Source organism: Dermatophagoides farinae, chromosome 10 (genome assembly GCF_024713945.1).
Source record: "Dermatophagoides farinae isolate YC_2012a chromosome 10, ASM2471394v1, whole genome shotgun sequence".
Lineage (NCBI taxonomy): Eukaryota > Metazoa > Arthropoda > Arachnida > Sarcoptiformes > Pyroglyphidae > Dermatophagoides > Dermatophagoides farinae.
The window spans coordinates 1978470-1994166 of record NC_134686.1 but is presented as its reverse complement, the minus strand read 5'-3'; the positions used below and the strand labels follow the sequence as shown (position 1 = coordinate 1994166).

The 15697-nt window shown below is 29.3% G+C and overlaps 2 protein-coding genes across 6 annotated transcripts in view; both read right to left on the bottom strand.

Moving 5' to 3' along the window:
- Window positions 1-2021: 2021 nt before the first annotated feature.
- On the bottom strand, window positions 2022-3588 carry LOC124490939 (putative oxidoreductase ZK1290.5). The gene is made up of 4 exons (XM_047053528.2): window positions 3237-3588; window positions 3034-3158; window positions 2571-2979; window positions 2022-2497 (listed from the first exon to the last, which is right to left on the bottom strand). Exons 1-4 carry the CDS (start codon window positions 3358-3360, stop codon window positions 2178-2180), a joined length of 978 nt encoding a protein of 325 aa, XP_046909484.1. The 5' UTR covers window positions 3361-3588; the 3' UTR covers window positions 2022-2177.
- A 743-nt stretch (window positions 3589-4331) lies between these two features.
- The window catches only part of LOC124489863 (latrophilin Cirl), a 33044-nt gene continuing 21678 nt past the window's right edge, over window positions 4332-15697 (bottom strand). The window contains exons 1-8 of one of the 5 annotated variants that reach the window (XM_075734711.1): window positions 10893-10969; window positions 9496-9534; window positions 9126-9318; window positions 8790-8896; window positions 7569-8715; window positions 7324-7470; window positions 5668-7235; window positions 4332-5432 (exon numbers count right to left, since the gene is read on the bottom strand). In XM_075734711.1, the coding sequence (XP_075590826.1) occupies window positions 4404-5432; window positions 5668-7235; window positions 7324-7470; window positions 7569-8715; window positions 8790-8846 (3948 nt within the window). In that variant the 5' untranslated portion in view covers window positions 8847-8896; window positions 9126-9318; window positions 9496-9534; window positions 10893-10969 and the 3' untranslated portion in view covers window positions 4332-4403. Of the gene's footprint in view, window positions 5433-5667; window positions 7236-7323; window positions 7471-7568; window positions 8716-8788; window positions 8897-9125; window positions 9319-9495; window positions 9535-9805; window positions 10153-10179; window positions 10416-10892; window positions 10970-15697 lie in introns of those variants that run through there. The other 4 variants (XM_047052260.2, XM_075734710.1, XM_075734708.1 and 1 more) reach the window with 4 other exon arrangements.

Here is a 15697-nt window from a genome sequence, read left to right as displayed (position 1 = left end):
CTGTTTTCATTCATTTGAAAATCGAGAGATTGAAAAAAAAACCAATCACATGATTATCATCGATGATGGAATAGACAATAAATTAGCCCATTGAAAAATACGGATATATTATTTGATCATTTTATCACTATTTAGATGTACAAAAATTTGTTTCGTCGTTTTTATATAACCAACCCAATAATTAGTTGATTATTTCAATCCTTTTTAATATATATTGGCCAAGTTTAAACCGTTGGTGGTGGTGGTGTTTCTTTCAAATGTCACATTACAACATATACGAATTACAACATAAAGGATTTTGTATTTCCCCAACATTAATCGATGGATTCGTTCATCATTCATTATCATTCTTGAATGATGGACGAATCCATCGATTATTATGGGAAATAGAAATCAAGTCGAAAAGGGACAAATGTACATGTGTGTCATGTGAAACACCATAATCATGTACTCGAATTTTTTATAAATACACGTCAATATTCTATTTTTCGATTTTCGAATTATTATTTAATATTACTGTTCATTTGTTTCAGTGTTTTATTTTTAGTTTTGAAAGATAATCATCACAAATGTGGAATGGTCAAGATGGATTGAAGGTTTAGCACAATATGTATGGACATATGTTTTTTGTTGGAATATTATGAATATAATGAATTACGAATATGCCAACAATGATTATTAGAATTGTATGGAACAATAATTTCAGTTAATGTATTTATATGTGAACAGTTTAGAACTGAAATATACTTTTGAATGACCTTTGCTTTAGCCTTTTATATACGTTATTTTGTACTTGTGCTTTACTACGTTAATTATTCAACATTTATCGACATCAAGCTCTAGCTTCTATGCCTTCGAGAGAATGTTGATCAAAGGTGATGATTTGCGAATATTGTTTGTAGTTCAAAAAGAACAACTAGGTGAAAGAACACCAGCAGAATTCGGCAAGTATGTCATAACACATTTCAGCAATCAAATGAAACAATTCGGACACATTTAATTAAAGTTAGTGAATCATATTGTTCTTCTAAATGTCTTGCATACTCAAAAGTTTTTCGAGTAGAAGATGTAATTATGCCTTGTTTACTAAGAAAATGTCAAAAATGTCATGGATATACAAATGCTTTGATTCCCACAACAGAAGATCAAATTGCATCTATATTCTCAAATGCTCATTCAAATGGTTTAAGTGGATTTTCTCCTATCGGCTTATATTATGCTGCTCAGTTGAATGAAGAGTTAAAATTGATAACTCAAGATTATCAACAATGACAAGTAATGACAAGTTAATTGCTTTAGGAATGATTCCAAAAGTTGTTGGAGGTTTTCATATCCTGGGCTTGCATAACATGTCAGCAAGAGAAGAATCAGATCATTTAACATCTTATATTGAAATGGTCAAATTTTCAAAAATGAATTCCACAGCTATATCCATATATATGAAAAGCCCTAAAAAAATATCACAGATTCTATGGTCATATAGCACTTTATTGAGTGATCCTTATGCTTTAAACACATCAATTACTTTATCAGCAATGTCGACATTTGTTGTTGATCGATTGGTTGAGAACAAACAAGTAAAAGAATTATTCCGATTACAAAAAGTATTGATAATGGAAAATGTTCTCAAAATTTTCTTGTCTAATAAAGATTGGCATTCAAAAGTCTTTGCCTTGCTATATTCTTGTACAACAGAAGCACTATCATTCTAGTTCGCATACTAGAAATTGATGCAATGACCAAAGGTCTACAAGTTATACGACCAGTATTGAAAGAATATCATCATCAGGGTCACAGACCTGCATTTAGGAATTTCATCAAACTTCACTTCAGTTTCATCATTTCAAAACTGCTGCAAATTATTAATATTTCCTAGGGGGAGTGTTGAAATGAAAACATTAATTGTATTTTGTTCGAAAAACTAGAATTACCAATTATTCTATTTCAAACATATATAAACAGTTTTGTTATATATTATATATTAACATTGAATTTGTATAAATAAATTATTCATATTTTCAATACAACAATTTGTTTATTGATTATTGATATTGTTCAAAAAAAAAACAAAAACAAAAAATCCACCAATCATTTCTGAAACTAGAAGGCAGCACTGGTTCAATTATTCTTGTGTTTTGAATCAGAATTTTTTTTCTCTTTATACATGTAGATTACTTTCAACTTTCCAATAATCTTTCACGAAGATTTTTATCCAATTTATAACCATCTGGTAGATTTTGATCAATTTTTTCACGTATAGTACTAATATCTTGATATTTGATTTCTTTATCAAATGAATCAAGAATTTTCATTTGTTCATCATTAAGTTGAAAATCAAATACAGATATATTCTCTTTAACACGTTCAGATTTTGTTGATTTCGGTATGGTAGGTACATTATGTTGTAATGACCAACGTATTAAAACTTGTGCAGCAGTTTTTCCAATCGATTTGGCTATATTTTGAACTTGTTCTTCATTGATAAGATTTCCCATACCTATATATTTTCGTGGGGAAAAAATTCCAATCAAACTCAGTAACTCAACAAAAAAAAAATTATCAATATTCACCCAAAGGACAATAGCCTTGTATTTGGATTTGATTGTCACAACAATATTCAACAACATCTTTAGGATAATGATATGGATGGAATTCAATTTGATTCACCAATGGTTTCATTGAACCATATTCATTTTGTTTTTCAATATCATCAATTTGATAATTGGACACACCGATGGCACGTATAAGGCCTTCATCATAAAGACATTCGAATGCACGCCATGTATCGCCTAATGTTTGCCATTTATCATTACAACAATTTGATGATACTTCTGGATAATGTATTAGAAATAGATCCAGATAATCGATACCAAGTCTACGAAGTGATCCACGAAATGCCTGTTTGGTTGATTCAAATCCACAATCAATTGGCCATAATTTAGTGGTCAAGAATAATTCATTTCTATCAATATTACATTCCTAAACAAATCATAAAATTATTGACAAATCACAATGTATTAAAATCAAACTTACTTTAATTGCATATGAAATAAATTCTTCAGTTCCATAACGTTTGGCCGTATCAATTAATCGATAACCACATTGTTTCAACGCATAAACAACACATGAATGTGAATAGCCACCACTATGTGATGTTCCTATTAAAATTTTCAACAACAAAAAAAAAATTCATTTACTACTGAAAACATGACATCAAATATTAACAGTTTATTTACCCAGGCCAATCATTGGCATTGTAACACCATTACTCAAGGTGATTTTTTGTTGTTGTTGTTGTTGTTGTTGTTGATTTGTTTTGAATGATTCATTGTTATTGTCACCATTATTATTATTGTCCATTTCATTAAACAGATTCAATCAGACAACCGGATATAGAATGAATAGAAATTAATAACTAACAAAATATGAAATCGAAAAAAAATTTTTTTTCTCTATTATCGAACTTTTTTGAATCGAACCAAAAAAAAAACAAATCGAACAACCAAATGTCATATGTGATAATAAATGTTCTAAAATTAGAGTCTATACACAACAACAAAAAAAAACACCACAGCAGCAGAATATTATGAAAAAAAAACCATAGAGAATTCGCGATTTGTTGTCGTTGACAAAAGAATGCCACTATGCCACCCACCACAGCTATATATATATACACATAACAGAGTTATATAACGGAAAATTTTGCTTCAGTTTGAATTTGAAAAAAATGATTTATATTTATTCATTCAATAAACAGGTATATATAAGAATATTGATGAATTATAGAATATATAATATTTACAAGCCAAATTTTTTTTTTGTTTGTTTAAAATTTAAAATGGTTGTCACATGGATAAAATGACTGAAAAAAAGGTGGTTTGACATAATAATGTTTTTTCTGTTTTGATTTTAGATTTAATTTTTTTTTTTTTTTTTTTTTTTTGACAAGAAATTGAAAAAGGCAACAATATTTCGTTTGTTTGCATATATATATAAATAATGGACAATGGTCATATATAGTGAATATGATTGGCTGATTGATACAATGGTGAAATTTTGGCACAATCAATCATCATGAGAGTTTATTTTTGATGAATTTGGTGTGATGAATGATGGTAAATGAATGAAATGAGCTCAAAGAAAAAAAAACATTTTTTTCCCCATTGACGACTAGGTCTTTGAAAATGAATTTATGTGGTGGTGGTTGGTTGGTTGGTTGGTTTTCTTTCTTTCTGGAATTGAAATTTACATTTGAATTCTGTTTTGGTGTGTGTGTTGTGTGTGTTTTGTGAGTGTTGTTGTTGTTGTTGAAAGACTAGCATTTTATGAGATTTTTTTTGTTTTGGCAAATACAATTTATTGTGAAAAAAAATGAATCGGAATCGATTTATTTCATTCTTGAATTAGTTATTATTATTAGGTTGCTGTTTCTGGAACAGTGTTGTTGTTGTTGCTGTATTTTGATTTGCATTCATTATCACTTTATTATGGATTTTATTTTCAGCCGAATATGATACAAGTAGATTTGTTGATTTCTGTATTAAATCTGGTAAACAAACTGGTGAATCTTTACTCAGATGCCAAAGAATATTCGAATGGCCATGTTGTTGTTGTTGTTCATGATGATTATTATTATCGATTATCATCATTTTTTCATCATCATTATGTTTACCGGCCATTGTTTTATCATAAATATTTGCATTCGAATGATAATGATGTTGTTGTGGTTGTGATTGAAATAATCGTCTTGAATTATTTGTAAATAATAATGGTCTATCCTCATAAATAGACGATGTACTTAGATCATCATCTTGATTGACTGTTGTTGTTGATGATTTTTGGCCATAAATAATCGTCGATGATGGTGAATTTAATTGCTGTAAACGACGATTATATTCATTCAAAGTAGCTGCCGATGAATCACTATCGATACTTTCATAAATATGATCAATATTATTCGATAAATGATGATGATGTCTATTTGTATTCATTTGTATGATGTATTTATTATCATCAACGTTAGATGGCGTATGATGATTATTCTGCTGTTGATTTAGCCGACGAATAAATTGATGATGATGATGATGATTTCCATTCAAATTATGTAATGTTCCAAATTGATCAATCATTGGTTTGGTTTTGATTTTACGTAATGAAAAATTATCAATTAATTTTGTATTAAATTCAATAATTGGTTCCTGTTGTTGTTGTTGAATATCTTGATTAGATACTTTTGATTGATCCATATCAATATTACTATAATTATACAAAAGGGTATTGATTTCTTGTTGTTGTTGTTGTCCCAAAATAGATTGGTGATCTTGTTTGCAAATATTTTTGTTGTTGTTCATTAAATCTTGTTGTTGTTGCTGTTGTTGTTGTTGTTGATGATGATGATGAACAGTTTGAAAGTTCCATTGTGTGGTATGTGACTGAAAACAATAAAAAAAACAAGATAATTAATCAAATGATGATGAAAAAAACAATAAAAATAAATGGAAAAAGGAAAATAGTCATCAAAACTCTGGGTGTGTGCAAAGCAAGAATATTATGAAGGAAACTTTATGCTATATAGTGGTTTTTTTTCAAAACAAACAAAAAAAAGAAAGAACATGCACACGTGCAGGACGATGCAATACCTGGTTGAGGATAAGAGGTATAACGTACAATGGGCAATGGTTGCTGCATTGGACCAATACATTGAGACATGGACATTGATGATACTGGACTAATTGCATTTGGTGATGAAGGTGAATGGCCACCAATACCAATACCACCAGCACCGATCGGTGTATGTACATTAATGCCATTCACTTGTGTAGAAGTGATTTGTGTGACAACTGGCCGTGTAGAATAAACGTCCGAAGTGGTCGATTGTTTTGTCATATTATTACTTGATATTTGAGATCGATGATTATGATGATGGTTATGATGATGATGATGATGATGGTGATTATTACCACCAAATGAAAATGGTAGATAACGAAATATTAGTGAATGTTGAATATTTTCTGTCTTAAGTACACAATACAAGCCCACAAATAATGCAAATAATAAATTGAACGAAGCAAATATGATGGCAATTATTTGTGAATGCTGTTGTTGTTGTTGTTGCTGCTGTTGTTGCTGTTGCTGTGTAAACATATTGGCAAAAGCTAATGGCCAATTTATTGATTGAAACAATGTCAATAATAGAATCCAATTGATCGAACTTTTTGAACAACCAAGACGTATATCATCAAAACATTTAATAGTTGTTGCCGATATCGTATGATTTCTTATGATGACAAAGGCAAACAAAATAAAAATTAAACTAGCCAATACAAGACCAATGAATGGACCAATAAATGAAAGATGAACATAATTGTTGGCCGATGTTAACAATAAAAATTGGCTATAATATGTTGGCAATGGTGTAAAACAAACGATCACAATGACCAATGGTCCTATATAGGCAAATGAATAATACCACCAAAGACGTTTTGAAGATTTAAAATGTTCATAAATTAGATTTACTTGCATATAAACATCGAATGCAGCAAAAAATGTCCAAAAAAATGATGTTAATAAAAAATAATGCAACATAGCCAAACAAGCCGTAAACATTGTACCATTATCCATTGTATTCATCATACAAACATAAATGAATTCCGATATGAATAATGTAAGATAAAGATTACGATGATTTGAAGCGGTGATTTTATTGCCAACCGGTGTTAAAAATAATAATATGGTCAATAATGCCAATATAATCATACTGATTGAACAGCTGCCCATTACTAATGATCGACCAATGTTTATTGTTTGATTATCCAATTGATTGTCGGCCATAGTTTTGATTTCACTTAAAACAGCAAAATGTGTAAGATGATTACACATACAAATAGTATGTGTACTGTTTGTTGATTCAACCCAACAACCATCGGTTAGCCAATTTTGATGTTTCATATTCCAATAAACACATTGTGGATTTGATATATTTTCCACCTGTATATGACGTAATATTATGGTCACTGGTTGTGATAATGGTGTTGGATGATCATCAATTGTACCATCATGTGATAGTGTGGCACCGATTACATGTGAATTTATAAGCATTAAATTCTGATGACTTGTATTCATTGGTAATCGATTTGCCATATGAATAATATTATAACGTTCAAAATCAGTCTGTGGTGATGGTTTCAATAAATCTTCAATACGATAATAGGCAAAAAATGATACTTTAGCAAGGCCTATATATACATATTACAATATAAAACAAACAGAATAATTTGATAAATTTACAACAACAACAATAAAAAAACAAAAAAGAAAACTTACCTCCTTGTGAATGATCAACTAAAGATTGTGCAGGTAAAAATATAGAATCTTCCATTCGTGTCCAATCATTTGTTCCGGTTATATCTTCATAAGTGGGAAATTGTAAACTTATAGGCATACCAGTATCAAGAACATGTACAGAGACCACTGAGAAAAAAAAATGGACAACAACAAAAAAAAATCCAGAACAAGAATGATTATGAAATTCGATATATATATATACACTATTTATTATTATTACTTACAAACATTAGGACGAGCAATGGCAGTAGAACCATCATGATTAGTATTATCAGCTAATAATAAGGCACTTTTTTCCAATGATCTGATCAATGCTGATGCAACTTCTTTACGATTAATAATATTCAAATCAAGCCATGCATCATCTTGGCCATTACCAAGTAAATTGCTTACAATTTCAACAATAAATGTTAATAATTCTTTAAGAACTTGATGTCTATGCCAAACTTCAACCGTTTGTAAGCTTTGTATACTGGTTATAGTGTGTTCTAAAAATTGTTGTATAATATTGGCAATTTTAACTAAATCTTCTGAATATAAAGGCTTAGTCAATGTCATCAATGCCAATTCATTGGCAATCTTAATGACCGATTCTCGATTATTTAAACGTTCATCAAGATTATCTAACCATAATGAACGACATTCACTAAAATCCGGTCTTGGTGGATACCATTCAACAATGTCTAGATCATGATTATAAATACAACGCCATTTAACAAAACCGGTAGCACCTCCTGGACATTTTTGACTTGTCATTTCATTTTTTCGAATCGAATTCCAAAAAAGACTACGTACAAATGAACTTGGACAATAATCTTCCGGTGAGATATTAACATTATTGCCATTATCAATAGAACCATATATTGAATTTAATGAATTATCTTGTGTACGAACAAATATATTCGATGACGATGATGGTGATGATTGATCGATCGGTATATCAAGATTATTATTATCGGCCGTATTAAAGGGCAACAATGGTGATATTGTTAAAGGCAATGTATTATCAAAATGTTCAACCATAGAGGCTATATTAGTTTTATTCCATCGTAAATTAAATCGATCAGATGAATCTGATGATGTTAAAATGGGCTGATCTTCAGCATGTGTCATATACGATGAATCGGTTGTAGGTGGTGGTGATGATGATGATGATTGTAGTGGTGGTGGTGGTGGAGGTACAAACACTGTATCTATTGGACTATTATTATTATTCAGAATAACCGGAATTGTATTGTTCACTAAGGAAGTCTCAATTGGTGGTCTACGAGTGGTTGTCTGTAATAATAATGATGTCGACTGTGACTGTGATGATGATGATGATGATGATGATGATGGAAGATTGTGATGACATGATTGAAGAGGATGAGCCTAACCAAAAAAAAAAAAACAATCAAAATTTAAAAAAAAATAAAGAATGAAAAATGATGATGATTTTAACCAACCTTGAACACAATGATATTGAACTTCAAGATATTTGGCCGTTCCTGGGCATGGATCATCAAATAATTTACTTGAAACGATGACACTACAGCTTGATTTGTTGCTACATCTACATTTTTTTTTGTCGTAATTATATAATGAATGATAATTTAAAAAACAAAAAAAAAATGAACAATTAATGGTTATAATTATAGGGTTCAATGATTCGAATAAAGTAAAAAAAAAAACACACACACACAGGAATGAAAAATTGTACAAGAGATGAACAATTAAAATATTTTTTTTTTTTTAGAATTTCAAGTAAGAAAAAAAAGAAAAGAAAAAAACAAGATAATTACCTGTCGGACATGATTAGAAATGAACGATAAGACATACACATGACGCTTAAATCTAAACGTCCACCTTCATTACATATACTAAGACTAAAACGGCCATAATTGGCACGTACCAAATGTATTGATTCATTTGGTTCACAATTTAGCTGTAATTCACGATGTTCACAGGCATATGTTGTTTTATATTGTATACGAGCTATGTGAAAAAAACAAAACAAGAAAATTAATTAATTGATTAATAATTAGTCAAATGATTAATCGTTCAAATCAATCAATCAATTTATTGATTGATTGAAAAAAAATTTATATATAAATGAAAAAACAAAATCAAAAAATCAAAAATCAAATAAAATAAAACAAAAATGATAATTACCTCGATTGGGAGGACTTATGGAAAAATTGGTTGCATTCACTATTTATTTTTAAATAAAAAAAAACGTAAACGAAAACAAAAAAACAAAACAAAAAAAAATTAAAAAAATGAACAAAAAAACAAACAAAGAAAAAAAAGCAAGAAAAATCATGCGGCAAACTAAATCTTTCCAATCATCAACATCGTCGTCGTCGTCGTCGTCGTCGTCATTTTGATCAGATATGAAGAAACGGAATTATTTTTCCGAAAAGAAATTTTAAAAGTTTTTTTTTAATTTATAAATTCAAATCAAACACACACACACACACACATAAACATCAAGATGACATTTTGAAAAGTTGATACTGATGGATAAAATGGAAATGAAACACTAAATCGATTAACTCGAACATTTCAGATAATCGGTTTTTTTGTTGTTGTTGTTTTCAATACTGAAATGTTGAATTACATTCACTGACACACCAATATTGAGCTGACCGAAGACAGGTCAGGTATTTGCATCGGTCACACCACCACCATCACCATCACCATCACCGACACATACATATGTCAAAGTGATGAGCTCACAGCAAGCAAGCAAGCAAGCTAGTGGAGCGAAAAATAAACTTTTTTTTTATAAAATGATGATGATGATGATGAAGAAAAAAAATCAAATAATAAATCATAGAGCTATATATACAGCACCAATAATGTTCACAGTGATTAATTTTGATGACGACGATCATCTGGTGATGGTTGAAAACAAAACAAAAGAAAGAAAAACTTTTCTCAAAATGATATTCATTCATTTTACGAATTATTATTATATCACACATATCAATGATTGAATGAATCAAATTGATGCTGTGTGAGGTGACAAATTTGACACTTGATAATGTTTGCGGATCTGGAATTTTTTTTTGTTTTGTTTGTGTGTGTGTGTGATAAAAAAACAATTGACATTTTCATGATGAATTTTTTTTTTCAATTTCAATAATCGATTGTATCGATAATGATATTCAATGATAATAAAGATAAGGTGAGTGTGTGTGTGTGTGTGCATATGAGGTGTGACGAACAAGTGAATAGTATTGAATCGATCAAATCAATAATAATCGATTTGAAAAGATACAGCAAAAAAAAAAATAGTGTAGAGTATACACATCAACAGGATCTATATATATTGATTGAAAAAACATTGTGAATAGAATTTTTTTTTTCATTTTCAAAACCAAAATCGATTAGATCAAAATGAAAAAAAAACAACCTGAAATCGAACACTATATACCATTGACCAACAATTGACAACAACAACGACAACAACAACAACAACAACAGCAAAAAAGCAATGAATCATTTTGCATTCTTTTTTACGACATATGAGAGAGAAAAAAAAACAAGTGTCAAACAATACACACCAGAAAGAAAAAAAAATTGAAAATGTGAAATATTAGAGAAATATTAAAAATGCACATCATCAAATCATTATTGCTGTTGTGTGTGTGTATTATGTGTGTAAATATTTGACAGTATACTGTATAATAATATTACCTATATATATTATCGATAGAATATCGATAATGGTAAAATGACTTTTTCGTTCGTTCGTTCGTTCGTTCGTTCGTCAGGGTAATAAATTAATTTGTACCCATCCACCATACATTTGACAATATCAATTCATCGTCATCAAAGAAAAAAAACAGTAAGTAAGGAAGGAAGAAAAAAAAAACTTGTAAGAATATAAAGAGAATCATCCATGAAATCTGATAAAGGACCAAGAAGAAGAAAAAAAAAATTCATACGACATGATATTGGTGATGGTTTGGCAAGAAAATGTCATCATTTATTAAAAGTGGTCGCCATCATCATCATCATCATCATCATGGTCGACAAAGCACTACTATAAACATGGATGGATATATCCATTCGTGAATGAATCAAAAAACGAAACGAAATGAATAACGAAAAATATGAAAATTCAAGTACATATACATAATATATAAATGTATGTAAATGGCCAAAAGGCAAATTTTCATTTATTCATGCAGCGTGAAAAAAAAATCCAATGATGTAAATACTAGTCTGTGTGTGTGTGTGTTGTGTATTAGCAAGACAATATAAAAATGAAAAAAAAATAAATCAAGATTCCACATGTTATTATTATTATTATTATTATTATTATCATGATAATCATTTGCATAAATATGGAATTTGAATTCTACATGATGAATAGAAAGAGAGAAAAAAAATTAATTCTGTGAATGCATATTTATATATATAATAAATATGAAAAAAAACTCAGCAAATCCGATTCCTGTGTGTGTGTGTGTGTGTGTGTGTGTGTATGTGTATTTATTATATGAGCACGTTTTTTGCACATAGAGAATCTGTGTGAAAATTCTTTGATTAAAGATTCAATTCTGCTGCTGCTGTTGTTGTTGTTGTTGTTATTCGTAATGTACAATCCGGCCAATTTTTTTTGTTTTATCGTTAAAATAGAAAAAGAATTCCTGTGTGTGTGTGTGTGTGTGAAAAGATAATTAATGAATTTTATTATTACAACAACAGAAGCAATTGAGAAGTGGAAAAAAAAATTCCGGTCATCATCCACATGAAATGGAACAACAGCTTGTTAATTATTGAATAAATACAACAACAATTACTACTACTACTACTACTTGGTTAATAGAATAATTTAGATGTAAATAAATAAATAAAATTGGCAAATGATGAATTTGAAAAAGGAAATTGATTTGTGTATTGAATGGCGCGTGTATGCCATACACAGTTTTCCTTTTCCATTTCATCATCATTTGGATCAATTCAATATGATGATAACCATTAACAGGATGGATATTAGATGAATAATAATAATAAAAAAAAATGAACCAATAAATGATGTGTTGTGTTTTTTTTTATTTGTGGACACTAGTCACGTATTGTCAATGTTAAAACATACGTAATTTACACACACAAACACACACACACAGAGATACAAATATATTCTGGATATTCCAAAGAAATGAAATGTGTGTGTGTGATCTCAATATATTCTGGTATTCCCAAATGGTCAACATCATATCATCACATTGTAAATAATCAATTTTTCCGACGACAAAGAAATGCAGAAATAACAGAACGAAAAAAAACGGAAAAACCACCAGCATAGAGGTGATTGATTGATTGATTGATCTTGATATATTGAGATGAGATGAGAGAGAGAAAAAAATTTTTTTGTTAATTTTTGCATCTTACCAATGACACGGATCCAATCCTACTATTACACATATAGAAAGAAATTGGATAAGAGAAAATCTTCCATCAACCAGAAAAAAGGAAAAAACAGATAACAAACGAAGCGATTAAGCGCAAACATTTCTTTCATTTTAAAGAATTTTCATTTCTTTTTTTTTAATCATTCAAAAATGCATTAAATTAACGATGTTGTATAGTTTGTTCAATAATGACGGCAATGGTGATGGCCGTGTTGTTGTTGTTGTTGTTCTTTATCCAATTGACATTATCTTAGGGCATCATATGAAATTTTTTTTTCTGAGATAAGAAAATTTTATTTTAAAAGATTTTCCGTGTGTGTGTGTGTGTGTTGATCGAAATCATGAATAAATTAGTGATAATCATACCGACAAAAAAAAAACAAAATGTACAAAATATGATGATGGATAGGTGGAAAAAAAAGACAGATTCAGATGGTTCATCATTCTTTTCGTTATTTTTTTCTTCTTCTTCTGGAGGTTAAAACATTTGACCGAATATGATGATGATGATGATGATGATCTAAAAGTTTGCCGAACTTTATTCTAGAATCTAGATCATTACCATTAATAAAAGATATTTTACACACACACACACACACGCATGACGAACGAACGACATGGATCAAAGGTGAAAAATGGTTTTTTTTTGCGATAATCCACACACACACACACACACACACACATAGACAATATATCACCTTTTTTCACAATTTATCCTACTCTCTTACCCCCACCCCCCACTACCACCACTTTAGAAAAAAAAGTAGTCCTGTCAAAAAAAAAATTTTGTCGAAATCGAGAGTTTGTGATAACACTCATTACACACACACACACACACAGAGAGGAATTCGACATATCTAATCAAATGTCCTAAGTGGCCACCAATGTCACAATCATCATCAGTTTGTTCATTTTGTTTTTGCACGGTGGTAATGTGATGACCACTTATAGCAATTTATTTATTTTGATTTTTTTTCAAGAGACAGAAAAAAAATCAAAATAAAAAAAAATCTGAATTAATTTATGCAAACTTTGGCCAAAAAAAAAGTTTAAAAATCCAAATTTTAAAGTTCTACTAGTTGTTCAAACAAACTATGAAGAGAAAGAAAAAAAAAATATGAAAAAACCAAGCCAGGTGATTTATAATCAACATTTTTGAATAAACAAAATGCAACACATTAAACATTGGGTCCACCAGATGATGTATGAACCAAAAAAAAAAAAAAAAAAAAAAAAAATGGCCAGTAGAAAGAAATAATCTTGAAAAACTTTTTTTTTGCATTTTGGAAATCCATGTTGTTTGTGGATTACCCCGAAAAACAAAACAAAACGGAATAGGAAAAAACTGAATTTATTGCACATTTACAACAACAAAAAAATTTTTTCATCATCCAAATGCAAACAAAAATATTCAATTTCTATTTCCTGTTTGTTTTTGTTTATGGTGAAATTAATGGAATATTCGTGTTTATGAATCTCCTGTATTTTTTGTTGTTGTTGTTGTTGTTGTTTGGATATTTGGATATGAAAAACCAGACAAACACTTTTTCTTGAACAACAACAAAAAACCCAAAAAAAAGACGACAATGTATCATGAATCAAAAAATGGTAAGAAACAAATTTGTTGTTGTTCAACCATCATTTTTGTCTATGCTAACAACAACAACCCAAAATAAAAACAAAAACAACAACAACAACAACAAAACCACAACAAAAAAGAAAAAGAAATTCTTGAAAATTTCAAATAAATGAAAATGTGTTTGTCATACCCGATTCTGTTTTTTTTTTTTGTTTTTGTTTTTTATTTTGTTCGTTTGTGAAACAAAACAAAATACACCATTAGATATATTCAACCATATACAGAATCCCATTTCTTTGTTTATAGCCAAATGAATGATTCTTCATTATATGATGTGTGATTTGATGTTTGTGTGTGTGTAAAAAAAAAAAAAAAAATAAAAGCCACAAAAGCCATTTGTTTTTTAGCCAGAATTTAAAAAACTTTCAACATAACCTTTTTTTGGTCGGTTGAATGGCTGGATGGCTGTTTGTCCCAAATGGGATTGTACATTATGTAGATTTGGATTTGTTTGTTCGTATTCAATCAAATAAATTAGCCAGATTCTTTGGAAGTTACAACAAAAGCCTGAACTTTTTGTAAATTTTTATTCGCTATATATGCAAATGGATAAATGGGTTAAAAACCATCATCAGTGTTGATAATAATGATGATGATGATGATCGGATTCTGTTGTTGTATTATAGAATGACGAAATTCAGAATTCATCACATTACAATCAGCATTTTTTTTATAATTTTATTTATCGTGAAAAAAAAGACAGAGGATGCGCTTATCCAACAACAACAACAACTACTACTAAAGCAATTCCGGGATGAATAACATCTTCATCAAATTAATACACAATGATGATGATTATGCAGCCAAAATAAAAAAAAATACGTGTTTTTTTTATCGACAAACAAAAACGAAATTTTTTTGTTTTCAACAATTTAATCAGGAAGAATAAATTAATGAAACACACATGATAGGATTGTCTTTGGTCATCTCAATGATGATTACATTTTTTTTTGCTTTGTAAAGTTATTATATAATCACCATCATCATCATTTTTAATTGAATGGGCAACCTGAAAGTGATTAATTTGTTTGGCTTTTTTTTTTGCTGAATAAAAATGGCTTTATTATGGTGATGAACACTCGTGTGTTTTTGATCATGGGATGGACAATGTGTAAAACTTAGTGCAGAAAAAAAAAATTTTTTCAAATTCAAAATTCATCAGAATAATACAAAACGAGCTCATTTCAAAATTCTGAATAAATGAAAACAAGAACAAAATATAAAGATCATTATCAATGATGATGATGATTGAAACAGAATCATTTATAGAATGATGGATTGATATTTTCCGATCTTCTGTTAAATAATT